Here is an 18156-nt window from a genome sequence, read left to right as displayed (position 1 = left end):
TCTCTCACTGCGGGGTGCGTTGATTTGCCCCTCCCATGCCCCTTCCTCCCATCCTCCCCTTCCACCACACCGGATTTACCAGCTGGAAGCATATGTATTGAAAATCAGATTGGTATCGGCCGATATGCCTACTTAAATATCAGCTATCGGTATTGGCCCCAAAAATCTGTATAGGTGCACTCCTAAAATCCTTGTTTGTCACAAATGCAAACTATAGCAGCAAAGTCCTGTCTCCCTGAAAAATATTTCTGGTGGATGATGGAAGTATATTAAGAACCTGATGACATACGTTACAATTAGGGCTCTAGCCACAATTCAACCCATTTCTTTGGGCCTCGTGATACTAAGACAATTATCAGACTGAAGGAAGGACACAGAAGTAGGGAGAGGAAGAAGGTAGACTGAGACAAGGATGGGAAATGGGAGGCAGTGTGTGGGGACAGAGCGCAAGAAAACATGAGAGAGTGCAAGAGCTGAATCAGTGGAAGGTGCTGAGTATACCCCACTCTGAAAATTCAGTCCCCTTATTTGAGGGTCTAAATATAGTCTTAGGAGGCCCAGTGCAGGCATTCATTCTTTGGAAATCTTAGCTAACATGCAGACATCTAAGGGCACTGGCACCTGAACTAGTTGCTGGGAAGTAAAAGAGGGCAAGGCATTACAGCACACTGTCAACCCCCTAGTAATGAACTGCCACTGTGCTACAAATCAAATGAAAGCCACCCCATAGCAGTTTAGCCCTCTTTCACTGAGGAACATGGTATTACACGTTAGCTGTCACTTTTTGTGGAGTAAGACTATGTACATGGGAACTTACCAGGGAACTGCTGTCCTCCTTTGCCTTCCAGTAACCGTTTCACATCCTGTGCCCCTTGTAGCTGCTGGGCCTCAACTAGCCCCTCTCGGGCAGCCTTCACTCTGGTGGCAAACGTCAAGCGCCTTACGGACTCATGTCGCAGACCGAGTAGATGTCTCCCCTTCGAGTCGCCGCCCCCATTCTCGCCTGCCACAACTCGTTGTTCCCCAGTTGGCAGGATTGGTCATTGAGTGTACTCAGTGACCCATGGTTCACCGGGAGGTCATTCATGGGGCTCCACTGCCCCTACACCCCGGCCTCACGCCTCCTTCAGTACGCTGTCTGGCTGTTGACCTCGTCCCCTCCGTTGGGATAACGCCTCCCGACTTGGTGTCTAGGTGCCCGTGGCCTATAGCCACGTTTGCCCGTGTGGGCCTACCCCTCAGCCCTCCTTGCCTCCGCCCCTTCTTTTGGGGAAACACAAAAAAAGGTAAACCTTCCGAGGCTTCTCCTCAGCTCCATCCCTCGGGGATACCCGTACTCTCCCCCACGCCCCTTCGCATGGGGTAACTAAATAAATGCAGTAACAAAACACAGAATAATAAGCCACTTCCTGACGTGGCAGCCCCCTGCCCCCTTACTATCCTTCCCCGGACTCTAGCTGGAGGGGGCTGCTCTACTCCTGGACCCATCACCTCCAGTATTCACTCCCGCCTGCCCGTCAACCCGGATGGGACCAGCGGCAATACCTGCCTCAATTGTAAACCCCTCAGGGCTCTCCCGGGGTCTTCTCCCCCAGTGTGGCTTCCTCCTCGCCCCCATTGTCCCGACACTCCCACCTGGGGTCAGCTCTGCCTCTGGGTACAGCTCTAGCTCTGCCTCTGGCCAGCGTGTTTGTTACTCCCCCACCATCCCGTGCGGGCTCCAGTCGGGGTGCTCTGCCTTGCACTGCCAGCATCCGCCCCTAGTTGCCAGGCTCCGAGGGTCCCATGGGGAGGATCCCTTCCGCTCCCTGCGGCGGCTGCAGCTCCTCTTCCGTGCTGCCCACCTCCTCCATGGCATCGGCTGCCATTTTCATTTTTGCCGGCCGGCGTCTGAAGCTGACATCATCGGCCGGCCGTAATTGAATAAAGAGGTGGCTGACGAGCTGCGCAGGCTCTTCATTCTGCCCCTTTTGTGCTGCGTCTCGTGCTGCCAGTAAGTATCCTCCGTTACTTCTGACCCTGGGACACCCCTAAAGAACCTACTGGATGTATACACAAATGCTCACATTCTCATCTGCCTTGTAACGTAACTGCTTCTGGATTACACTCATTCTTGGATGGCAACAGAACCGGGGGGCGTGGGGAGTCACAAGAGAAAACCAAGCCAAAAAGAAAAGACATAATCAACTATTTTTTGTACTGACCTACCAGATACAGCAGCTGCTGAACAGAATAGACTAACTCAACTCAATGTGACTTGAAGACAAATCCTACAGTCCATGTGAACTAGAGAAGGATTTTAAGTAATCAAAAGGTAATTCTGCCACTACGATTTTCTTAAAATACCAAAGCTACCACCCCTAAAGGGATGGAAATAACAGAAGAAATTCCCAGGTATCAGCTGCTCTACAGCAAGTTGTGCCTGACTGATTCTATCCCCTAGTAAAATGAAAGGTAAACTGGTACAGTATACCCCTGCTCTAATCATTCAGTGGTAAGCTGTTCTTGTTTATCTTCCACTTACTGCAGGGCAGGAGCAGACGCACAAAACAGCTACGGCTGATCAGCTAAAGTGTAAACAATCCTGTTCCCTCTTTCTCCCCTCACCTTTGACTGTAACATTTTTGTCTATCCATACCCTCAGTAAAACTGCCAAGGATCCCTTAGTGAGCAAAGTGTCTGGGACGTTATTTTTCCGCATAATCTAAAAAGACATCCTCTTCATTCCATTACGCTTACTGAATAATTGTACTATATCTTATATAGAATTTATAAGTAGCCCTAAGCATTTATGGGTTGCCATTCACAGAAAGTAGATGGACACTATAACAACTAATACACCTAATAAAGTATGTTTTAGCTTACAGTATATTGCATATTCTGCTGATTCTCTTCTAAATTATTGGGCTTTCACGTGACCAGATAGTTCAAGATTGATAAAAAAATTCCACTAAATGTAGTGCTTCATATCTGCATTCATCTAAATTTCCAACAACGCCAACATTAGGTAACCAGGAAGACTATTAAAATAAAATATGTAGTTTTACATCATCTACAATGCTGTAGAGCTAGAGGGTTCATCTTCACATTCCTTCATTTGTATTCTGCACTACCAATTACCATCTATTTCAGGAAAGGTACCAGCTGTGCAGTTCCTTCCCCAAGACATAGAGCTGGTGTCTACACCAAAGGGAACTATACACCAAGGTTTTAAAGAAACTCCTTTTAGGTTTCCATATTTAAAGAAGCTCCAATGTCCACTGAAAAAAACAAGAAAGAAACCTGCACTCCCTCAGATCACTCCTGAGGAAGATTACATGGTAAAAAAACAAACAAAAAAACCCCATTTCCTACATTTTCCTTTTTTTAGCAAGTATTTAAAACAATGCTTTATTCTGAAGCAAAAGCAATTCAATTCATGCCTTCTGTGGTTTTCATGTTTCCCAAGCCACTTTATTTATTCTTACATGCTTAAATTAAGATGATGAACAAAGGTGTCTGTAAACACTTACCTCCCTTACAGACAGCTGTGGTGGAAGGGACACAGAAAATACAAAGCTGGTAAACTCATACTCCGCGGAATTAACATTTTGGCACACCTGCAAAAGAGAGATTTTAACAGGACTCTACAGAAAAGGAGATGAGCAGATAATCTTTTAAGATATCCTTCAGTCTAGTGTAATCACTGTAAACCTTCTATAAAAGCACTTTTTGGTACACATTAAACATGCAAAATGACCGTAAAACCACTAAACTCTATTCAGTTAATGAAAGCACCAGTACAGGTTCCTTTAGAGACTAATTTACAAGCAGATTTTATTGTCATCACAATATATCCTCATTGCTCTGGCATTATAAAAGAAACCCAGCTCAGTATTTTATGTTGAAACAAATTGTTTAAAAAAAAGTCAGCAAAGGGAATAATCCCACAGTGACAGATGGATGAAACAAATGACCTACAGTCTTTTCCATTGCTCATTGAAGCAATTTCTACAATAATGCAAATGTACAAGTCCCTAAGACAGGACAAAAAGAAAACCAAGTTACTACAGTAGCTTTTTGAAGAATGTGCCTGTGAATTAACAGAGATGGAATATTCTATTTTTTTAAGAGCAAACGTCTATGTTTTCTCAGGATTAGTGTATAATTCTTATAAGAAAAGAAGCATTTGAGGCCAGATTTCTATTGCTTTGAATATAAAATAACTAATTCTGTCCAAAATAAATAAAATAAAATAGCCCAGTGTTGCTCGTCAACAACCCAGCCTAAGAAATGACCCAAAAAGTAATTACTGCGGCTGCACCTCTTCTTCTCCCATACTCTCCCTACCTCTCCCCCCAAAAAAGTTCCTGTTCCTACCCCTTCAAATTAATTATTGCTGCATCCAAGGAAACAGAAGTTCTGAGTCCGTTCCCACAAATCACAAGCCAAAAATTAATACATTTCAAACATGTTTTCCTGTTCTTCTGGTGCTGGGGCCATGGGGTTCCCATTTTCATGCTTTTTTCCCTGCAGCTAAAAGGTGTCACTATTTTTTTTTCTTTATAATAACAGTTGAGATGCTCAGGTTTTACATGACTTCAGAATTTGAAGCAAGATGCAGAAAGCTTTCAACAATTATTCTGTTTGGCGAAACTACGCCATTGCCCCCCACAACATCCTCTCTCCCACAGCCCATCAATACAAATGTCCTTCAGAAACCTGATTATAGTGCTGCAACAGCAGGTCCCAACAAGGATGGAATCAGGCATGTCTCAGCCACTGAGATTAAAGTATGGTCCAGCTGGAAATTTGTCAGCAAGTCTGCTCTGGGTTCATCCCCAGACCCTGTTCTTTGCTAGGGCTGTCTTACATGCACACTTTAGGGTCTGGAGCATGTCAACAGACTCAGATGGGTGAGGCATGCTCAGTGCCATTCCCACTGAGACAAGCCACCAAAGCAGTATAGACAAACCCTTGGTGTCCAGGACAACAGCACAACTCAGGAGAACTGTAGAGAAAGCACTAGTTGTTTTTAAGAAGGAGAATGGACAACCACAGACCACAAGCTGCAGACTGGCATGGTGATGCAACTGTCGGCAAGTACTGCACACAGCCAAGTGCTGGTTACAAAGGGGAGCTGCTCCACTCGTGCAAAAGTGAAAGGGAGAGGATGAGTAGTGGACATGAGGGCATGATGAACAGGGTGACTTGGAAAGAATGAGGAGAAAATCTCATTTGTGAAGAGGGAAAGAGCAAATACATGGGCAGATGGATGGCAGGAGACAGAGTAAAGGGGAGGGAATGGGAGTTGGGAGACACTGCTCAGAGTCTTTTAACTGAAGCTAGGGAATATTGCATGTGTCTCTATTTAAGCAGTCTGTTATGACTCATCACCATGGATTTAACCACTGTCCACTGGAGTACAGCAGCCAACCTTTAAAAGCCTCACTGGTTCAACAGATTGTGTCAGTACCAGGAAGATTCCAGGTTAGATATTCCCTGTCTATGAAACCAGAACCTGTAAAGCAGTAGGAATTTTGAAGGAGACTCATTTTCTTGCCTTTTCTTCTAAGAAAATGCATGTAAATGGATACTGTAGGCAAGAAGCGGATAACTGTAAAATAACATTTCTCTTCAGCCCTCCACCTTACTCTCCCAACCCAGCCAGATGTTATTTTCAGTATGAACCTTAGCATATTAGCATACCTAACCAGATCTACCTATACTGTAGGAAAAACAGGTTAGTTTACTGACTTACCAACAGATATAATTTATAATACTGATATCCTGGCTCAATTTTTTTTTCAAATTTAACAGTGCAATAAAAACCATCAACTTGTTAGTGCAGAATCCTGTTATCGAACTGGGAAGCTTAACCTGTTCCTTACGGCATATACAATAATGGTCCATCAGGGAAATCCATTATTTTGGTGCTGAAGAATCTTTCCATAACTTAACAACCTTGAGAAATTTGGCATTTTTTAATCAAATGCAAAGCATCTTATTACAGCTTCATTAACTCCTGTTAAACTCTTTGAAGTGGGCTGACTAGAGCTGTTGGCTGTAAAACTTCTGCTGTGGGTCCATATTTGGGGCAGAGTCTCAAAATCCATATATTTTCAAACATGTTAAAAACACTCTGAGATTCCAATTAAAAACAGCATCACCCATATTTTTAAGACAACAATTTTCCCTTTAAAAAGTTCTTTCTAAATGGATTACAGTCTGACTGGCCATTGCCACCTAGCGGCATAAACATAAAAATAACTATAAAAATCTGGCTCTATTCATCCCTCTTTTCTCCCCCCTCCCCCAGCTTGTCTCTCATCCACTTACTCCTCAGTTTACATCTTCACTGACTGCCTTTCTTGCACGCACACCAGCCTCTGGCTTCTTTACTATTCATTCCATCCAGGAAGAGCACACACCAACTGCAGAGGCTTCCTCAGCCTGATGAAGGGTTTTTAAACCCAAAAGCTTGCTAACAATTTTTTTTCTCAACTATTTAAGTTGGTCTAATAAAAGATATCAGATTCACCCAAAGAACCTTGTCTGGCTCTATTCAGACACTCTGCACACCTCATGCCTCCAAATAAGACATAAACCTTGTTTTGAGAAAGATGAATGGATCATGGCTAAATGCTGGCTGGATGCAGGAGGGGAAGAATGTAACCCCCCACCCCCACCACTTGCTGCTCAGCCAAAACCTACTGTTAGTTTGGCCGAGGCTATGAAAGGGTTAAATATTTAGCTTTTGGCTGAGCAGCAAGGGCAAATAGACTCTGAGCCCTCCTGTATGTGACAGGGGAGGAAACAGTCCCCAGCAGTCATTCCAGTGCCCCCATGCCTCCATTTCAATGCAAAAATCAGCTTCCACAGGACACCCCCACCCCTATTTGGGATGGCTAATTTGGAGGGGGGGGAAGGGAATATGCAAGTAAACATGGGCATTTGGCCAGAAAAAATGTTGTTACAGCGTGAGAGAATTACATACAACTCTTATAACTCTCTTGTATTGTTGTCTCTCTTTGGTCCCAGATTCTTATCTATGCCAGCAGCTCTCAAATTTTTTTAGGTTCCATGCCCCTTATTGATTTTGAGATTCATCTAAAAACATAAGAGTCTGTCACTACAACCACACTGCAAGCTTTCCAAAAACCTAAGAGCTGTTCTTTCATTTTAATTTTTTCTTCCTTTGCCCTCATTTATATTTGCCATTTGCCTCCTTTTACTCCCCCAGTCCTTCCTCTTATACACCCTCCCAAATTTCACTGTACATCCCCAGTGAAACATGGGTTTCCCAGTCTGAGAAACATTGGGCTACACTAAATCCAGGGCTCATGTTATTAAATTAACCAGTCCTGTGTGTCAGCTTTAAAAGAAACACTCCCATTCAATCTCACTTCCACATTTCAGTTTGTTACACAAGCAATTTTATTGTACACACATGATGCTTGCCATGCTCTTCACACCATATCTCTTTCCCTAACTCATCAACACATTTCACCTGATCATTTGCTGGCTCAGTCTTTCATACCATGCAATGCCTTAGCACTTTTTCCTTAGCCTGTGGTTTTAAATATTTAGTTGGTCTAATAAAAGATATCACATTGACCCAAAGAACCCTGTCTTTTCAAACATGAAATATTTAACAGGTATTCATACTGCTTTTACATCTCTGTCCATTAAAAATAGCCAGTTACATTAAATGCCAAATAACACAGCCTTATCAAGTGTACTTTGTGCCTCATTCATTCACTGGTCACAAAATGAGAGAGAAGAAGGGCCCACCGTGTACAGCCATAATATTTTGTGGTCCATTTTTGAAGGTCCAGCGGAATTGCTGACAGAGCATTAGAAGGTTTCAAAGAAAAAGGACAGAAATGTTTCACTGTCTGGACTTCAGAAGGTTCAAGCTTCACCTATTTACCCAGACTCATCAGTTATATTACAGCAAGGCCAGAGTAGAATGATCTTTGAGCTGCCCATGAATAATTCCAACTTGTTGGCTATATATGAGGTGTCCAGATGCCATGCCAAACAGTGTTAGCAACTGAATGATTCCATCTACATTGAAAATATTTTAAGCAATTTCAGTCAACAGCAGATCAGGTCACACTTCAGTTTGCTTCACCACGTCTTGCATTTTTTTTAAATCTACTTCTATATGCAACTCATCCTTATTAATGACAATTAAAAAGCCAAATAAAAAAAGCCAGACAACATGGTTTCCACTGCAGGTGCTGGCCAAACATATGCTTAATAGTGCAGGTTGTGATTCTTTACCTTTTTAACAAAATCAGCCTCGCAAAATTCCTGAAGAACTCCCAAGCACACATTGCAAACGGTCAGGGTCAAGTTTTCTGGAGCAGCATTCCCATCATTCACCACCAGGGTATGCTGGAGGGCTCCATTCTGATTCAGGTCCTCTGTCCCTTCTTCTGTATTCTCAAGTCTGATTCTCTTAGATGGTGGGTCTGCTGCTTCATTATGACACAGTATGTCGTCTTTATCCTTGCTGTTTTCCAGGAGATCATACAACTCCCTAAGCAAGTCCTAAGTACAGAAAAGAAGGGTAAAAATCAGTGGATTTTCTTCTCAGCTCTCACTGATTAGTAGGCCTGTGCAAATAGGGAAGCATTCGATTCGGATTTGGCCAATTCAGAATACAGTGATTCGATTTGGTAATTCGAATCACTGTCCCCTTTCAGTTCGGTGCTGATTTGGAGATTTGGATCGGCCGGGGAGAGGCAGGCACAGCCAGGCAGCAGAAAGTTCTCCCGCACCTCCTCCAGCTGTGCCTTCCTCTCCCAGGAGGGAGCCATGAGAGAAGACCCCATGACTGCCCTGCCTGGCCCTGCTTGGCCCACCTGCCCCTGCTTGGCCCACCTGCCCCTGCTTGGCACCTATGTGGCAGCTGGCATGTTGCATGGGTGCAGTGCAGCTCGGCAGGGTGCCGCACACTGTCTGGGAGCTGGGGTAGCTCCAGGAGTCAGGCGGAGCCTGGCACCGCTCAGCCCCAGCTCCCAGACAGTGCACGGCGCCCTGCTGAGTTGCACTGCACCCATGCCATGGGGCAGCTGTTGCATGGATACCAGGCAGGGGGGGCAATCGCCACTGCCCCATGCTGCAAGTGGGGGATCTGCCACAAGCTCCCAGAGGCCCTGATCCCCACTGCTGCAGCCAGTGAATGTGAGCTGGGGCTAGGGAGGTGATGGGGCTGGGCAGGGCAGCCATGGGAGCTTCTCCTGTGGATCCCACCACCTAGCCGCCCAGCTGTGCCTGCCTCTCCGAATCTCCAAATCTCTCCAGATCTTTTCTGAATTGATTCGGAGAATTCAGATGCAATTTTGACCTTTTAATGGGTCTGCCGATTCAATTTGGATTGGGAGATTCGGCTGCTGAATCGGGCTGAATCTCCTCTGAATTAAATCAGCGACCAAAGCTTTGCACAGCCCTACTGATTAGTATTTCCCAGTGCAGGAACTGTTATGACAAGCTTTATTAAATGCCATTCTGAAAGGTGATATTAACTGTTCTAGTGTAACTTTAAATAATGTACTTAATAATTACTCTTTTTTTCATAATCTCTATTGAAAGATCTAGTTGAAGGATTCAAAACATTCCAAGGTGAAATGGTAACAAATACAAAACAAGCAAATTACATGTTTCTGAACAAAAAAAGATAAGAACACAGAACCACCATTTACTAGGTCAGACCACAGGTCCCATCTCGCCTAGTATCCCCGTATCAGAACAGCAGAGAGTGGATGCTGAAAGGGAGAGCGAACAGGGTACGACCACTGTTTTTTTCCCCACTGTTTGTTTTGCATTTGTAGCCTCCAGCTTTTAAGATTAAGGAAATTCTGATTCAGACACTTTACCCCTAAACTCCCATGCTTAATAGCTACTGATGCATCTTTCTTCCAAAAATTTATCCAATCACTTTATGAATCTAGTTAAAACATTCGGGAAGGAAGGAGGAAAGAGGAGGGGAGAGAGGGTATGCAAGTAATTCCCACAACATCTTGTGGCAATGAGTTCCACAATATAATTATACACTGTGTGTAAAGATTGAGAATTGCTGACAAAGTGGCAAAAATACTCTGTTGTGGCCCTGTTTTTAGGAAATGTTGTTCCTCTGTAACTTCAGCTGATATCAACGGAAATAGGTGCTCATGATTTCTGAAAACTAGGTTCTATACATCTTTGATTACATTGTCATGTAACTCCCGCAATCAGTTGCCCAGTGATTGCACTAGAGCTTCATTAATTCTCATTTCCTCATAATGCCCTCTGGAAAAAGTGAACAAATGTATGCAACTTCTCTGTAAGGTTTAATAATATGAGCTGAAATGAGATTCTATACCACTAACACTTCAAAATTTTATAGCTTACACTTTTTATAATACTTTTCATAGTAAAACTGAGTTTTACAATACAGTGTAATTGCACTAAAATCACAAGCGTTTGGCAAACTTGCTTTTTCCTAAGGTGCAGTTACCCACTTTGGGCAGGAATTACAAGTTTTTTTCTGTACCTTTCATGAAAAGGTAACAAAACTATATGCAGGAGCTAGAGCCTGGGATTCAGAGTTATAAGTTCTGGATCCTAATGCCGGTTCAACTTGCTCTGTCACCTCGGACAAACCATATAACCTCCTCTCCATCTATGTCTCTCCATTTGCATTGAGTACAATGCAATATATGCCTACATCATGTGAAGGTTCAACATGTTTAAGCACATGGAAAGCCTTGTCTGAATAATGCTACATATTTATTTGGTATACCTACCATTACATTTTTTTAAATACATGTTTGACCCAGACTCTCTTTATTTCTCTAGCACTCAGAACTTTGTCAAGGATGTTGAGAGTACAGACTCCACATTGTTTCCTTGAAACATCTGAAAGAAAACAACTAGTGACTTAAAATTTTCATAGATTTCATAGATTTTTAGGTTCAGAAGGGACCTCAGTAGATCACTGAGTCCATCCCCCTGCCCTGGGCAGAAAAGAGCACTGGGGTCATATGACCCCAGCTAGGTGCTTGTCTAGTTTCCTCTTAAAGACCTCCAAGGTAGGGGACAGCACCACCTCCCTTGGAAGCCCATTTCAGATTTTGGCAACCCTTACCATAAAGAAATTTTTCCTAATGTCTAATCTAAATCTGCTCTCCATCAATTTATGGCCATTCTTCCTAGTAACACCAAGGGATGCCCTGGTAAACAGAGTATCCCCTATTCCTTGCTGCCCTCCCCCACACCACCCCCGATGTATTTGTAGACGCCTACAAGATCCCCTCTCAGCCTTCTTTTGTGGAGCCTGGAGAGATTCAGGTCCTTCAGTATCTTCTTGTAGGATCTTATCTGTAGGCCTATAACTATATGAGTACCCCTCCTCTGAACCCTCTCAAGGTTATCCACATCCCTCTAGCAGTGCAGTGCCCAGAATTGGATGCAGTACTCCAGCTGCAGTCTTACCAATGACACATAGACGGGAAGTATCACCTCCTTAGACCTGCTCATGATGCACGTTCTAATGCATGAAAGAGTACAGTTGGCTTTACTTATCACTTTGTCACATTGACGACTCATGTTCATTTTGGAGTCGACTATGACTCCGAGATCCCTTTCTGCTGCTGTGCTGCTTAGAAAGTCATCTCCCAGCCTGTACGTGTGTTGGTGATTAGATGTAGCATTTTGCACTTATCCTTGTTAACCTGAATCCTGTTCTGTTCTGCCCACATTCCCAACCTGTCCAAATCTGCCTGAATCCGCTCTCTGCCCTCCGGCATATTTACTTTGCCCCATAATTTGGTGTCGTCAGCAAATTTGGACAAAGTGCTTTCCACACCCACACCCAAGTCACTGATGAAGATATTGAACAGCACTGGTTCAAGGATCAAACTCTGAGGAACTCCACTGCCCACATTTTTTCAGGTTGAAAATGACCCATCCACCACCACCCTCTGTGTGCACCCCATAAGCCAATTCGCCACCCTTTTCCCTTTTAAGAGCAATGACTTTTTCTTGAAGCAATTTAACTTATGGTTATTCTCTCAATAACATCCATCTACCACAAGTTATTATTGGTAGCGACAAGTACCTATATAGCTCTAGAAACTTACATGGCACTTCAAGAAGGAACAGGTTCCTTGTCCCTAAAAACATATAGGCCTAGATTCCCAAAGGTATTTAAGCACCTACCTCCTTCTGAAATCAATGAATATTAGGTAGCTAAATATTTGTGTGGATATGATCCTTACTATCTAATAGCATGCAGGCACAGCAATTCCCCATAAGGAGTATACCCAGCGAACAGAGCAATGTACTAGATACCTGTTCCTAGATATGCCATTAAACTTCACTTTACTTCTCCCTGTCTCAGTTGTCCCATCTGTAAAATGGAGATGAGAACAATGACATCCTCTGTGCACCACATCGATATTTAAAGATGTGAAGAGTTGGTATTGTCATGACATCAGGTCATTGACAGAATAGGCTTATGACAGACATGAGGAATGGTATCATTGGTAAAGCAGAAATGGCAAGGAAGGATTCCTGGACAAAGTGGGTTTTCAGAATAAATCTCGGAGTAAGGAAACAGACAGAACCACAGGCTGATAAGGTGTGCAGAAGGACAGCATACAGGACCCTGGAAGCAGAAAGCCACAGTGTAGTAAAGAAAGATGACAGTGAGGACAGTTAGCAAAAAAAAGAAAGAGGAGAGGACTGAGATGTAGATGAGGCTATATCAAATAAGACCTTTCAGAGGTAGAGAAAGAGCTTGCATTTGATATGGCAAGAAAAAGCAAGTCAATGGAGGGATTCCCAGGCATGGTGAAGAATGGATCAGAGCTACAATGCTGGAAAGTTTCCAGAGATTGTGGATGCCAGGAGGATACAAGAGCAAGTAGGAAAAAGGGGCAAAGGTCTGTTAACAAGAAAGCTAATGTTCGGACCAGGTTTTAGTAACAGGGACAGGAAACGGTGTCAAATCTTAGTGGGAGACTAATTCCACCCTGTTTCCCTAACCAAAGATGGCATGACACTGAACTTAGGAGCCTCTTACCTGGAGGTAAGAACCTGGAGCTGTCAATGAAGACCAAAAAGGGAAATGGTGATGGTGCAGTAGAAGCAAAAATAAGCAAATTTAGTTCTGAAGAGCTTGAATTTCAGATGGCGGTGAGACAACCCTGGATAGAAGGGAAGTATGTGAGGGGGGAAGAATTGTTTTGTAAGTTATTTGCACAAGGGAGGCACCAAGAAAATGGAGAATCCAGACAAACAGTATAGAATGGGAAGGAAGGAAATCAAAGAGACAAAGACAGAACCTGAGAGATACCAACAAACAAGAAAAGAGACAAGGGTGAAGAGATATAAAAGGCTCAGGAAATACTCAGCAAAAAACAGAACAAAGCAGAAAAGCACCAAAATCACACCAAGGAAGATCGCTCAGAACAAAGGTGTTCAATACGTAACTATTTTAAGAATGCATATTTACTGACAAATTGAATTTTTTTGCCTTGATCCATAACTTATGGCTTTTAAACCAAAGTGCTTGAATTACCCTGATCATTACAAGGAAGGCAAAAGGGTGACGGCCTGCCACTGCTTCCACTTCTAACATTATCCAGGAGTGTTCAGTGCACAAATGCCCCTTCTCTGATGCAGCTGCTCAAAAGCACTTTCCCCTCCATTGTGCACTTCTGTACAGAGCCCCAAAGGCAAGGAACACAGGAATCCGGTTGGCCATGCATGATTTCTGGAGCGGGCCTAATAACAAATGACTTCTCTGCCCTACAGTACAACTGGAGGCAGCTCAAAAGAAGAAGCAGAAAAGAAGATTAGTTATCCAGGTGACTAATGCCTGGGCAACAAAAGAGCAGTGTGTGAAATGATGTACTGGGACTAGAGGAATGAGATGGAAAAGAATCACTGATTATAGTTCCCTGATCTTCTCTCCCAGCACCTGTCAGAACTGTTTAATACCTGCTCTAATTTATCCTGCTGTCTCTGGTCCACAAGAAATCTATCAAAAGTGCAGGAAAGGAGACAGAAGAGCCCAAAAGAGCAGCATGTCTACCAGAGAACTGCAGGTAGTTGCTGCTCACTTTATGCTGCCTAACTGGGACAGACTCTCTGGACTACCCCACTCTCTTTGCGCCGGAGTACTGAATACGGCTCCCTGATCTTTTTTGAAACAAAATGTCTGGTCCTCAAACTCAGAAGGCTATACACTGCTGATTTCATTCTTCAGACTTTGATAAACTGTGATCCCTATATAGCGATTTATATGGAACTTCTAGTCTTTATAGACAACAGAGATACCATAGTGCTTTTCATAATGATAAAAGTTTGCTGTACGGTTCTTAATCAACTCCTCTCTAGTAACAACTATACAGAACAATCTATGCTGGTTAGTGTTTACGGTCTACTATAAAGATGGCTGCATTTCAGTGGAGTGGATATGTGCAGAGTTGTACCACTATAAATGTTATTGTAAGATACTATTAATGCTATTTTCATTTAAGAACTTGGCCAGTAAATGACATTTCCAGTGTGATACTTTCAGACTTCAATGACAGTAAGTTTAAATTTAAAACATATGCACAAAGAGAAATCTTTATGCTTAGGATATACTTCCAAAGGAGATAATTTACTGCCAGATAGATGTCTAAAAACAATGTTTAAGTTATGCGCAATGTAGCAGTCTTTCTTGTTTTGTAATGAAGAAACGTATTACAGATGTCTTGAGATGTGACCTCCCAGTTTTGTGTCCAGGAAGCATATTGTATTAACATTTAGTATAAAATAGCATTACAAAATGGGGTACGGATAAATACAGAGAAGGTTACTCAATATCCTAGAGAAAACACTCACAACTTTCAAGATCAGATTCAATAATCACACCCCACTGACTGAAATGGTGGCATGCTTCCAATTCATCTATCAATAAAGCTACATTGTAGAAGATAAGAAGCAATGATTTTACCTTAACTTAGTCTGCTAAACCTCTTCCTCTCAGGCCTGCAGATCCAAGTACTGACACCACCAATAACTGACTGGCGTTCATAAAGTTGCATATTGGTGCAACTACGTTAAGTCCAAGAGAAGTGTAAAAAAGCCCCACACCTTCATGTTCTTATATTTTAATTAAAAAAACAAAACAGGAAACCTTGTGTGGACGCCTGTAAGATTCCTGTGATCCCACACAGCAGAATCTGAAAACACATCGTGGGCAAGTGCCAGTATTCAGTAACAGCTGAGCAACAGGTCTGTCCTTTTCTGTCAGTGAAGACATGCTGGATAACCCTAAACAAAAAAAAGCCAAATATGGATAGTAAGTGATTTTAATATTTACCTCCTAAACATAAACTTTCATAGAACAGAAACTATTTTAAAACGAACCTCCTCTAAAATAAACTTCATCCATTGCAAACCATAGAAAGATAAACTCATGTGAACAGGACCTTTGGGATCAATGCCCTAGTTTTTAGCTTTTAGATCACAAGTTGGCAACTTTTTTTTTGGGGTGGGGGGGAATGTGGAAATGACCCAGCTTGGGTCTGAGGCAAGTCAGCACTAGGACTTGGCTACCTCTGCTGCTTCTCCCTGCTGCAAGTCTGAAACAGTGGTGCAGGGAAGCCTCCCCTTGCATCAAAGCCCTAACTGCAGTGTAGTGCAGGGAAAGCTCCCTGCTGAAGCCAGGGCTCCACAAGCCAGATCCAGTCCATCAGCTGTAGGTTGCAGACCTCTGTTCTAAACCTTCAGAGTAGTATGATTGGTTTGCTACGGTCTATCTATTCCACGAAATAATATATTATCTATTATAATTATACACATTATAATAGTTGTGTATAATATGTAGGCACAGGACTACTGACCCAAGAGGAAACAGCTCTGCTTGCTGGAGGCTAGCAACTGACACAGCTAGGCAGACTTGGTCCAGAGCTATGATTCTTCATTCTGGGTGCATCTACACAAGACATTTACTGCAAAGTTGCCTAATATGATCTGCAGTAAAAGTCTTGACATCCACACATGTAGCCCTATTAGGCCTCAGGAAATTGATAAACTCTGCAGCAGGGTAGTACCTGTAAATACAAGTATTTTCCTGCAGTGTTTTTTCATGTGCAGCAGTATGGTTTATAAAGTGAGTTTTAGGACTTCCAAGTCTAACAATGACCACCTAAAAATAAGCCACTTGCTTAAAACTACAAGTCTCCTACAATGACTTTTCTCCTAAAATGATTCTTTTATATGTGGGCATCTGAATTTAAGGGGATTTCAAGAATTTGGAATATCTAAAAAAGGGAGCACTTGGATTTCCAGTGATGTCACAAATAAGGCATATGCTTAAGCTCATAACCACAGCCTGGCTGACTCCAGCTCAGCCACTTCTGTTTTGAACTGCCAGAGTAGCCTCCATCCACAAAAGGAAGAATCAAGAGAAGGGAGAGACAAACAGAAGAGCCCAAGCCTGTTTTCTCATCATCTGTAGGAGGACATCACCTCTCGCAATTAGCCTAAGAAAGAAAGGAGGCATTAAGGAAGCAAAGGAGATTCTTTGAGTAAGGATATAAAAGTGAATTATGTTTCAGAGTGCTCCCAAATGCCACTTTATGAGGCTTCCCAATTATATTTATTATGCAGTTATATTAATGGTACCCAGGTGTCTCAATCAAGGTTAAGGCCCCATGATGTTAGCTGCTATAGACAGCTGGAGAGAGAGAGAAGCATTGTCCAGAGGTGTATGATCTAAAAGCAAACTAAAGCTATACCCCTTAAATGTCAAGCTTTACACACACACACATATATAAAGTGTGTGTGTGAAGAATGTCCTGCATTCAAAAGCTTGTCTAATTTTACTCAAATTGCATAGTTGATCCAATAAAAATATCAGCCTAAGAAATTGTTGCCTCTTGTAAAAAGAAAAAAAAACACACTTAAGATGTATAGTTTGAGTTTATATAGCATATTATTAGGGGGCACCGATATACTGGTTGGCTAGCAGATCAGCACCGATAAAAAGAGACATGACATTATTGGCTATTGGCTTTTCTTGGTCACTGTAGCCAATAATTATGGCTGCATGCCCAGAGCACCCTGGTGAGCAGTCCAGTCCCTATGTCCCACCACCAGCCCAAGCCCACAGCATACTACAGCTCCCAGAGAGCAGTGGGAGGGGGCGCTGGCGAGTGGTCACCGGGTGCCATGCTCAGCAACAAAGGGACTGTTACTGGCTCCTGCTGCTACTGCCACTGCCATGGCAATGCTGCACACACAGCAGGAACCTAAGCACCGGGACTGCCATGGAGATGTTGGGCTGTGCACAGGAGGGGTAAAGCACCGCATGAGGGATATTCTGCTCTGCCAGGCACCAGGCACCTTTGCAAAAATGGCTTCTCCCTGGCAGCTGCAGGAGCTTGGTTGTGCGGGGCCCAGGGGGGCTGAGGTAGTAGATTGCTCTGCAGCTCCTAACGCACCCAGCACTGCTGTCCACACAAGGGTCCACCCTGCCCATCTAGGACTGCAGCTCAAGGAGCAGGGCTGCAGGTAGGGAGCTGTGGGTGAAAGGGTGATGTGTGTGGGAATAAGGCGGTCACTGCGTTCCTCATCAAGGGCCAGAGCAGGCAGGTTGTTTGCATTCTGAAATGCAAAACAAACAAACAAAAAGGTTCATTTATACCAGTAGCTTAAAATCCTTGCACTACTACTAAATATTGGTTATGCGATCAGCATCAGCCAGTATGCGTGCTTAATCACTGGCTGTTGGTATCAGCCAAGAAAATCTTTATCAGTGCATCCCTACCTATTATTTATACATATAAGGTATTATAAGGCACCTGTCTCCTGAGACAACAGGTCTGCACTGAGTGAAGCATCCGCTTGTTGAACATCTTTGAATGTGGCCACAGAGCTCAGCTCTCGAGTGGCAGTCCCTTCTGCACTTATCACATGAGAAACTGAAGGAACTGTCATCCAAGAATTGGACTCTACAGCCACATTCACAGTTGTTTAGCAGGGCTGATACCTCACTCAGTGCAAGTCTGTGGTGTTGAGAGACAGACAGATGTCCTATAATGCCGAGAACGTATAGTTTTAGTTCATACATGTACACACATGCGCACACGCACACGCGCGCGCACACACACACACACACACACACAC

General features: G+C 43.3%; 1 protein-coding gene across 5 annotated transcripts in view; it reads right to left on the bottom strand.

Moving 5' to 3' along the window:
• The window catches only part of PUS10 (pseudouridylate synthase 10), a 68560-nt gene that overhangs the window by 49568 nt on the left and 836 nt on the right, over window positions 1-18156 (bottom strand). For 3 of the 5 annotated variants that reach the window (XM_019516634.1, XM_019516631.1, XM_019516632.1), the window contains exons 2-4: window positions 15161-15297; window positions 8269-8538; window positions 3513-3599 (exon numbers count right to left, since the gene is read on the bottom strand). In XM_019516634.1, coding sequence (XP_019372179.1) covers window positions 3513-3599; window positions 8269-8538; window positions 15161-15286 — 483 coding nt within the window. In that variant the 5' untranslated portion in view covers window positions 15287-15297. Of the gene's footprint in view, window positions 1-817; window positions 847-3512; window positions 3600-8268; window positions 8539-15160; window positions 15298-18156 lie in introns of those variants that run through there. The other 2 variants (XM_019516633.1, XM_019516637.1) reach the window with 2 other exon arrangements.

This window comes from Gavialis gangeticus, unplaced genomic scaffold (assembly GCF_001723915.1).
Source record: "Gavialis gangeticus isolate Ggan-Ray unplaced genomic scaffold, GavGan_comp1, whole genome shotgun sequence".
Taxonomy (NCBI): domain Eukaryota; kingdom Metazoa; phylum Chordata; order Crocodylia; family Gavialidae; genus Gavialis; species Gavialis gangeticus.
Note: the sequence above shows the minus strand (reverse complement) of the source record. Positions and strands in the feature narration are given on the sequence as shown.